Here is a 10,224-nt window from a genome sequence, read left to right as displayed (position 1 = left end):
GCATTGGGCGTGGCTCCTTGCTGTACCACCCAATCAACATCGAAGGCCATAACGGGCTGCGTCCACCCACAGAGTGTGCCCTCGAAGGCACAATTGAAATCGACACCTAAATTTAAACAAAAAAGCGTCAAGAAATCAATCGAACATAATGTCCACGAATTTTGTCACAACGACATCACACATTATGTGATACTACATTTACAGGGCGAGTCAAAAAGAAAGTGGCCTCGATTAATCGATTTGCGTCTTAAAAAAGCATGTTTCTTACTCATCTGGAAAAACAAATATTGGAAACTGATGCCTGCTACCAGGAATTACATTTTTTTTGGGTACAAAAATAACATATGTTTATTGCTGCACATGGAAGGGTATTTGGAAGCTATTCCGCTGAGTGAGAATTACAGATGACACACAGGCATTCAATTACAAATTCAGTGGTAAATAAGTGGCCGTTCTTGCTCGCGCACGAAGCCCATTGTACTCTTACGGCCATTTTGGCATTTGCATACGATCTTGGGCTGGAATGTGCAGCATATCATTTGACAGACGCGCTGTTGATGCTGTTGCTGCGGTTGTTGTTGCTGCTGCTGCTGCTGTTGCTGTTGCTGTTGTTGTTGTTATTGTTGTTGTTGTTGTGTGCAGCGGGCGGGGCCGGTGGATCAGTCTATAAGTTCCTTGCTCTTGGAACTTGATTGGAATAATATAATTAGGAGGGTTTATAATGTTTGTCACCTGTTGAGTCAATAGCAGAGGTTTGGTCGATCGGCTGTGATTCTGTTGAACCAACAAGTTCAGTTGTCGAGCCTGTAGTGGACTGTACGTCAATCTTTCGTGTGGTTGTTGCTTCTTTGGTCGTGACAATCGACGAATCCGTCGTGAAAATTTCGGCTGGTTAATCAAAAAGAGTGTTAACTATGATGTTAATTCGGGCGATTCACAATGCAGTGCGCCACCAAGAGTTTACCATGGAGAGTCCATTTTTTTCACTTTTTCACTTAAACATGGCCCATTTGAATGAATGTCAGCAGACAACGAGCTAATAAGACTCCGTACTAATGACGTCACGCTTTGTTTACATGTACACTTCCCAATGGAGCAAGAGGGGGTCCACGGTCCACTGAGCACCAAAGTAAACAAAGTGTGACGTCATTAGTACAGATGCTTATTTATAGATTGGGGCATAGCATTCTGCCGCCTTACAGATAAAACACCATATTGATACAAAGAAAAGGGCAAACAAATACTGGAATCATGCGCTCACAAAACTACTGATTAGAAAAAAAAAACAACAAATAAAAACATCCCACTCTGCGAATGTGTCTACCATCTACCACTCTGCACGGAAAATGCACTCTCCATTGCTAACTTTTGTTGGCGCACTGCATTGTGAATCGACCGAAATAAAAGAAAACAAAATCAATTCAAGAAACGTTAAGTTTAGACATTCCAATGACAATCCGGAAAGCAAGCGTGATGGTATCAAAATATAGGACAGCAGTATTAACACAGCAAAGGTGTGTGGTTACGTAATGCAAGTCACAAGTTGACAAATTGTTTCACATCCTGCAACTGATTAAGATGCTTTTGTTTCATGTCTGAAGTAACTCTTATTTCGTCTGACTGGCTCTGTTGTGGAAAACATCAAGCTCAGAAATGTACAACCAACATGTTCGACATTGGTTTTGCCTATAAAATGTACAACTGTACAATACTTTACATCCAATACGAAGTTGCATAAACCATTAAACTGTATATCGTTTGTATCCCAAGTTTGCTTCTGGGAAAGAAAGTCGGTAATTTCTGCAGCGCATCGGACGGATTAAGAGACAGTTACAGTGAGTTGAACTTCAAAAATGGGCTTCAACCCATCAATCACTATGTTAAAGTAAATAAAGTCTGTCACGAGCTAATGTGACCCATCAGCCAGGCATTTGTCTCAAGTTTCTGCTCAGTAGCATGAAACTACTTATTTCTACTCCACCTGGATGGGATGCTAGTCCATCGCAGGTTACTCCCAGCTATGCGGTATCCATTTATACGTATGGGTTGAGAGAGGCAAGTTGGGGTGAAGTGGCTTGCCCAAAGACACAACATGTGACCAGCAACTGTATTTGAACCCCTGGTGATCTGATCATGAGTAACGAACCGTAACGACTAGGCCACACGCCCCACAATCAATAATGCTGTGTAAACATGGAAAGCTTACGAGATATGAGTTCCACATCATCGATCGCAACATCTGACTCGATAGACGTTCCTTCAGTCGTTTTGAATGCGATATGGAAGTTGTAGCTAACTTCTGTTAAGTTGACCTCTCTATGGAGCCACATCGGTTCTGTAGATTGTTGCCCGGTAATTATCAAGAGTTCCAAATTGGGATGCGAGAAAACGTCAACTGGCCGTTGATAGATGCGGAGCGAATCTATAGGAAAATCAATTTGACTTAATAAAACAAAATCTTTGATTAGAAAAAAAAAAGACTTAATACGTAAATTTACGTAACACGAGTATCTGTTCAGTTGATCTTTATCTGGAACATCGGTTCAGTACTTTGCTGCCCGTAAATATCCAAAAGTGGAGTACATAGCGTGAAAGGGGGAAGAATTCCGGCCCCGGCCCATTTAGGGTTAAAAAAAAAAACCACCATATTGATAAAAAAAGAAAAGAAAATGGCAAACATGTACTTCAATTATACACTTACTAAACTACTGACAGAAAAAAACTAACAATGTCAAATTTCCCTAGCTGCGAATTTGTCGACCATCTCCCAAAATGCACTGGGAAAATGAACTCTCCGTGGCAAACCTTGGTGGCGCACTGCATTGTGCATCACCCGAATTTCAATCTGAAGATTTCATGTATGACGCCCGTTAAACATAAGGATAGAATTTGCATTACCTATTCCACTTCCGTACATATTGAGCCAGAATGACAGCTTCCCGTGGGAAAAACGAGAATTTAGCTCCGGACTTTTCAAAGTAGCTGTGCCATCTGCCGTGTAACTCCGTCCGTCATAATACACGTACGCTCCCGAGATTGCTATGACAGAGAAGTATAGTTAACGTTTGATATCTACAGGGCGAGTAAAAACAAAACCGAAACCCAAATGTTGGGACCATTGTTTTAGTTAAGTTCTGCATGTAGCACTTTCAAAATCTAGGATTGAAAGGTTAATATACCTGTTCAAGTGGAAAACAAAAGGTGTTTACACCAAATTCATTGGTACTCTTGTCATATTATGTGCAGTGTTGTTTGTAAGGACAAGAGCATGCACAAAATAGGTACAGTTAAAATCCCTTACTGTGGCATTTTTTGTGTGTACAGGATAACAAAATGACTACCTTTACATCATTGACATTTCCTCAGCAACCCAAAGTGCTATTTTCATGATTTGTTCACTATTCAAAAGAAACAGCTCTCAGCTTTCATTTGATACCAAAATATATATTGTCTTCCACCGCTGGGCCCCAGGTTCGAATCCCGCCTGGGCCAAGATTTGGTTTGGGTTTTCAGTCCCTGCCTGATTCTGTGAGTTGTCCCTAGTGTGGTCTGTGATTTTCATTCCACCTCTAAAACTGTCATTTCTTCTCATTGTCTTCTCTCAACAGGTTTCTTCAAGCTTGCGAGCTACAGTCACTAGAATGCTCTTTAGGTATCCTTTGTTTCATTACAAGGAATGATTAATAATAATGATAATAGTATCTAAATAATTACCGATAATTGGGTATTAAGGAAGACATTCCCACATGTTTTCCAACTTTAATGACCTCTAAGCCAAATTTTACCTCATCCTATAGCTACCCCCACCAATTTCATTGTTTTTCATTAATTGGACAACAAACAATCGATCTAGCCTATTTGTGACATTACAATGTTGCCTCTAAATAGGAGCTGTGGCATTAGGTAGACATTGAAATGTCTCCCTAATTCCACACATTTCCCAAAGGTTTAACTCCTGACGCTTAAGTGTCTCCCAAAGGCTTAAGTTTGTTTTGTTTCACTCCATACTTCAGATGTTTCTCGACCAACAGATATCAGTACAAACCGGTTCGAGCGTGATACATCGAGTTGCAACTTATTATAACGGCTTAGCTCAGCTGACTAGAGTCTCCTTTAAATGACCATGTCAACAATCGTGAAATCTATAACTCACTTCCCGTCGTCCTGTCAACTTCCGGTCCGGTGTTTGCATTGGGCGTGGCTCCTTGCTGTACCACCCAATCAACATCGAAGGCCATAGCAGGCTGCGTCCACCCACAGAATGTGCCCTCGAAGGCACAATTGAAATCGACACCTACATTTAAACAAAAAAGCGTCAAGAAATCAATCGAACATAATGTCCACGAATTTTGTCACAACGACACCACACATTATGTGATACTACATTTACAGGGCGAGTCAAAAAGAAAGTGGCCTCGATTAATCGATTTGCGTCTTAAAAAAGCATGTTTCTTACTCATTTGGAAAAACAAATATTGGAAACTGATGCCTGCTACCAGGAATTACATTTTGTTTTTATAAAAAATAACCTATGTTTATAGCTGTACATGGAATGGTATTTGGAAGCTATTCAGCTGAGTGAGAATTACAGATGACACACAGGCATTCAATTACAAATTAAGTGGTAAATAAGTGGCCGTTCTTGCTCGCGCACGAAGCCCATTGTACTCTTACGGCCATTTTGGCATTTGCATATGATCTTGGGCTGGAATGTGCAGCATATCATTTGACCGACGCGCTGTTGATGCTGTTGCTGCGGTTGTTGTTGCTGCTGCTGCTGCTGTTGCTGTTGCTGTTGCTGTTGTTATTGTTGTTGTTGTTGTTGTGTGCAGCGGGCGGGGCCGGTGGATCAGTCTATAGGTTCCTTGCTCTTGGAACTTGATTGGAATAATATAATCAGGAGGGTTTATAGTGTTTGTCACCTGTTGAGTCAATAGCAGAGGTTTGGTCGATCGGCTGTGATTCTGTTGAACCAACAAGTTCAGTTGTCGAGCCTGTAGTGGACTGTACGTCGATCTGTCGTGTGGTGGTTGCTTCTTTGGTCGTGACAATCGACGAATCCGTTGTGGAAATTTCGGCTGGTTAATCAAAAAAGAGTGTAAACTATGACGTTAATTCGGGCGATTCACAATGCAGTGCGCCACCAAGAGTTTACCATGGAGAGTCCATTTTTTTTCACTTGACGGTGGATTAAACATGGCCCATTTGAATGAATGTCAGCAGACAACGAGCTAATAAGACTCCGTACTAATGACGTCACGCTTTGTTTACATGTACACTTTCCAATGGAGCATGTGGGGTCCACGGTCCACTGAGCACCAAAGTAAACAAAGTGTGACGTCATTAGTACAGATGCTTATTTATAGATTGGGGCATAGCATTCTGCTGCCTTACAGATAAAACACCATATTGATACAAAGAAAAGGGCAAACAAATACTGGAATCATGCGCTCACAAAACTACTGATTAGAAAAAAAACCAAGAAATAAAAACATCCCACTCTGCGAATGTGTCTACCATCTACCACTCTGCACGGAAAATGTACTCTCCATTGCTAACTTTGTTGGCGCACTGCATTGTGAATAGCCCGAATTAAAAGAAAAAAAAATCATTTCAAGAAAAGTTAAATCAAATTAGGTTTTGCCCTTCACCGACGTTTGAACACTGAATACTCAGTGTGTAACCCCCGAGTGAAAGTTGGAAAAAATCACTCGGGTGGGACTCGAACCCACGACCTCCTGCTTTCTAGTGCAGATGTCTTACCACTCGACCACCGAGCTAACGGGATCGGCTGGCTGGTTCGAATCTGATGTACATAGCAGCGGGTACCGCATAAACTATTATAAGATGGAATGTTTGCGTCGGGGTGATATAAATCAAATTAGGTTTTGCCCTTCACCGACGTTTGAACACTGTATACTCAGTGTGTTACCTCCCGAGTGAAAGTTGGAAAAAATCACTCTTATAATAGTTTATGCGGTACCCGCTGCTATGCACATCAGATTCGACCCAGCCAGCCGATCCCGTTAGCTCGGTGGTCGAGTGGTAAGACATCTGCACTAGAAAGCAGGAGGTCGTGGGTTCGAGTCCCACCCGAGTGATTTTTTCCACTTTTCACTCGGGAGGTAACACACTGAGTATACAGTGTTCAAACGTCGGTGAAGGGCAAAACCTAATTTGATTTATATCACCCCGACGCAAACATTCCATCTTATAAGAAAAGTTAAGTTTAGACATTCCAATGACAATCCTGCAAGCAAGCGTGATGGTATCACAATATAGGACAGCAGTATTAACACAGCAAAGGTGGGTGGTTACGTAATGCAAGTCACAAGTTGACAACTTGTTTCACATCCTGCAACTGATTAAGATGCTTTTGTTTCATGTCTGAAGTAACTATAATTTCGTCTGACTGGCTCTGTTGTGGAAAACATCAAGCTCAGAAATGTACAACCAACATGTTCGACATTGGTTTTTCCTGTAAAATGTACAACTGTACAATACTTTACATCCAATAAGAAGTTGCATAAACCATTAAACCGTATATCGTTTTTATCCCAAGTTTGCTTCTGGAAAGAAAGTTGGTTATTTCTGCAACGCATCGGATGGATTAAGAGACAGTAACAGTGATTTGAACTTCAAAAATGGGCTTCAACCCATCAATCACTATGTTAAAGTAAATAAAGTCTGTCACGAGCTAATGTGACCCATCAGCCAGGCATTTGTCTCAAGTTTCTGCTCAGTAGCATGAAACTACTTATTTCTACTCCACCTGGATGGGATGCTAGTCCATCGCAGGTTACTCCCAGCTATGCGCTATCCATTACACGTATGGGTGGAGAGAGGCAAGTTGGGGTGAAGTGGCTTGCCCAAAGACACAACATGTGACCAGCAACTGTATTTGAACCCCTGGTGCTCTGATCATGAGTCACGAACCGTAACGACTAGGCCACACGCCCCACAATCAATAATGCTGTGTAAACATGGAAAGCTTACGAGATATGAGTTCCACATCATCGATCGCAACATCTGACTCGATAGACGTTCCTTCAGTCGTTTTGAATGCGATATGGAAGTTGTAGCTAACTTCTGTTAAGTTGACCTCTCTATGGAGCCACATCGGTTCTGTAGATTGTTGCCCGGTAATTATCAAGAGTTCCAAATTGGGATGCGCGAAAACGTCAACTGGCCGTTGATAGATGCGGAGCGAATCTATAGGAAAATCAATTTGATTTAATAAAACAAAATCTTTGATTAGAAAAAAAAGACTTAATACGTAAATTTACGTAACACGAGTTCAATATCGGCGATTGCAATGTCGGATTCAATGGTTGAGCCTTGCATACTTTGGAATCTGACAAAAAAGTTGCAGCTAATTTCTGTTCAGTTGATTTTTATCTGGAACATCGGTTCAGTAGTTTGCTGCCCGTAAATATCCAAAAAGTGGAGTACATAGCGTGAATGGGGGAAGAATTCCGGCCCCGGCCCATTTAGGGTTAAACAAAACCCCACCATATTGATAAAAAGAAAAGAAAATGGCAAACATGTACTCCAATTATACGCTTACTAAACTACTGACAGAAAAAAACTAACAATTTCAAATTTCCCTAGCTGCGAATTTGTCGACCATCTCCCAAAATGCACTGGGAAAATGAACTCTCCATGGCAAACCTTGGTGGCGCACTGCATTGTGAATCACCCGAATTTCAATCTGAAGATTTCATGTATGACGCCCGTTAAACATAAGAATAGAATTTGAATTACCTATTCCACTTCCGTACATATTGAGCCAGAATGACAGCTTCCCGTTGGAAAAACGAGAATTTAGCTCCGGACTTTTCAAAGTAGCTGTGCCATCTGCCGTGTAACTCCGTCCGTCATAATACACGTACGCTCCCGAGATTGCTATGACAAAGAAGTATAGTTAACGTTTGATATCTACAGGGCGAGTTAAAACAAAAACGAAACCCAAATGTTGGGACCATAGTTTTAGTGAAGTTCTGCATGTAGCACTTTCAAAATCTAGGATTGAAAAGTTGATATACCTGTTCAAGTGGAAAATAAAAGGTGTTTACACCAAATTCATTGGTACTCTTGTCATATTATGTGCCGTGTTGTTTGTAAGGATGAGAGCATGCACAAAATAGGTACAGTTAAAATCCGTTACTGTGGTATTTTGTGTGTGTAGAAGATAACAAAATGACTACCTTTACATCATTGACATTTCCTCAGCAAACCAAAGTGCTATTTTCATGATTTGTTCAGTATTCAAAAGAAACAGCTCTCAGCTTTAAAGGGGATGTACATCATTGGCTTTTGCTGTAATTTTCAGAAATGAACTATTTGAGGGGTTAGTATAATAGATCAAATATTGTTACACTGACATTTTTGAAGTTTTGTGTTCGAAAAGGTTGGAAACACAAAAAAACCCAAAAATGTTCAAGTAGTCTGGTTCCCTGACTCCACAAAAGATAAAATGGATCAATTTATAGATGATGGAAAATTGTAAGGCAAGGGAACCAGTCTAGCTGGCCTGCACCCGTTCATGAACATGTAACCGATAGCAAACAAAATTTGGACTGAAAAAATGGTAAATTTGGAGCAGTGGTTGAAAAATAAATAGGTTTTTCCAACGCTGGTCGTCCGACCACTGTTGGAAATGTATACAAAAATACCATTTTCTTGAAAATGACTTCACACCAGGTGCCATAATTTTACAAGATGCTTGAGACTGTCATTAACCAACATCCTAGCAAGGTATTTCGTAAAAACTTGGTGGTTTTATTTTTTGATGTTTGCAAATGTTGTATATTCCCTTTAATTTGATAACCAAAACAAGAAAAACAAAGGCAAAAGTTCTAGGGGTGTACTTTACTGGATCACCCTGTATGTTTAATCCAGTATATATCTGAAAACTATCGGGGCTTAATTATTACTGACTTAATTGGAAATCATTATAATACTAAAACGAACAATCACAAACAATAATGCCACCATTGTAGCCGTTAAGACATCCCCTGAAGATATATATTGTCGTCCACCGCTGTGCCCCAGGTTCGAATCCCGCCTGGGCCAAGATTTGGTTTGGGTTTTCAGTCCCTGACTGATTCTCTGAGTTTTCCCTAGTGTGGTCTGTGATTTTCATTCCACCTCTAAAACTGTCATTTCTTCTCATTGTCTTCTCTCTACAGGTTTCTTCAAGCTTGCGAGCTACAGTCACTATAATGCTCTTTAGGTATCCTTTTTTCATTACAAGGAATGATTAATAATAATGATCATAGTACCTAAATAATTACCGATAATTGGGTATTAAGGAAGACATTCCCACATGTTTTCCAACTTTAATGACCTCTAAGCCAAATTTTACCTCATCCTATAGCTACCCCCACCAATTTCATTGTTTTTCATTAATTGGACAACAAACAATCGATATATTTGTGACATTACAATGTTGCCTCTAAATAGTAGCTGTGGCATTAGGTAGAAATTGAAATGTCTCCCTAATTCCACACGATTCCCAAAGGTTTAACTCCTGATGCTAAAGTGTCTCCCAAAGTCTTAAGTTTGTTTTGTTTCACTCCATACTTCAGATGTCTCTCGACCAACAGATATCAGTACAAACCGGTTCGAGCGTGATACAACGAGTTGCAACAGATTATAACGGCTTAGCTCAGCTGACTAGAGTCTCCGCTAAATGACCATGTCAACAATGGTGAAATCTATAACTCACTTCCCGTCGTTCTGTCAACTTCCGGTCCGGTGTTTGCATTGGGCGTGGCTCCTTGCTGTACCACCCAATCAACATCGAAGGCCATAGCAGGCTGCGTCCACCCACAGAGTGTGCCCTCGAAGGCACAATTGAAATCTACACCTACATTTAAACAAAAAAAGCGTCAAGAAATCAATCGAACATAATGTCCACGAATTTTGTCACAACGACATCACACATTATGTGATACTACATTTACAGGGCGAGTCAAAAAGAAAGTGGCCTCGATTAATCGATTTGCGTCTTAAAAAAGCATGTTTCTTACTCATCTGGAAAAACAAATATTGGAAACTGATGCCTGCTACCAGGAATTACATTTTTTGTACAAAAATAACCTATGTTTATAGCTGTACATGGAATGGTATTTGGAAGCTATTCCGCTGAGTGAGAATTACAGATGACACACAGGCATTCAATTACAAATTCAGTGGTAAATAAGTGGCCGTTCTTGCTCG

General features: G+C 40.6%; 1 protein-coding gene across 1 annotated transcript; it reads right to left on the bottom strand.

Annotated features, from left to right (window-relative positions):
• Positions 1-6,838: 6,838 nt before the first annotated feature.
• On the bottom strand, positions 6,839-9,867 carry LOC119726097 (MAM and LDL-receptor class A domain-containing protein 1-like). The gene is made up of 3 exons (XM_038197710.1): positions 9,731-9,867; positions 7,765-7,905; positions 6,839-7,212 (listed from the first exon to the last, which is right to left on the bottom strand). Exons 1-3 carry the CDS (start codon positions 9,813-9,815, stop codon positions 6,965-6,967), a joined length of 474 nt encoding a protein of 157 aa, XP_038053638.1. The 5' UTR covers positions 9,816-9,867; the 3' UTR covers positions 6,839-6,964.
• Positions 9,868-10,224: the final 357 nt, after the last annotated feature.

Source organism: Patiria miniata, unplaced genomic scaffold, assembly GCF_015706575.1.
Source record: "Patiria miniata isolate m_02_andy unplaced genomic scaffold, ASM1570657v1 HiC_scaffold_19, whole genome shotgun sequence".
NCBI classification, from domain to species: domain Eukaryota; kingdom Metazoa; phylum Echinodermata; class Asteroidea; order Valvatida; family Asterinidae; genus Patiria; species Patiria miniata.
The sequence above is the reverse complement of the archived record's forward strand: the minus strand, read 5'-3'. Positions and strand labels throughout refer to the sequence as shown.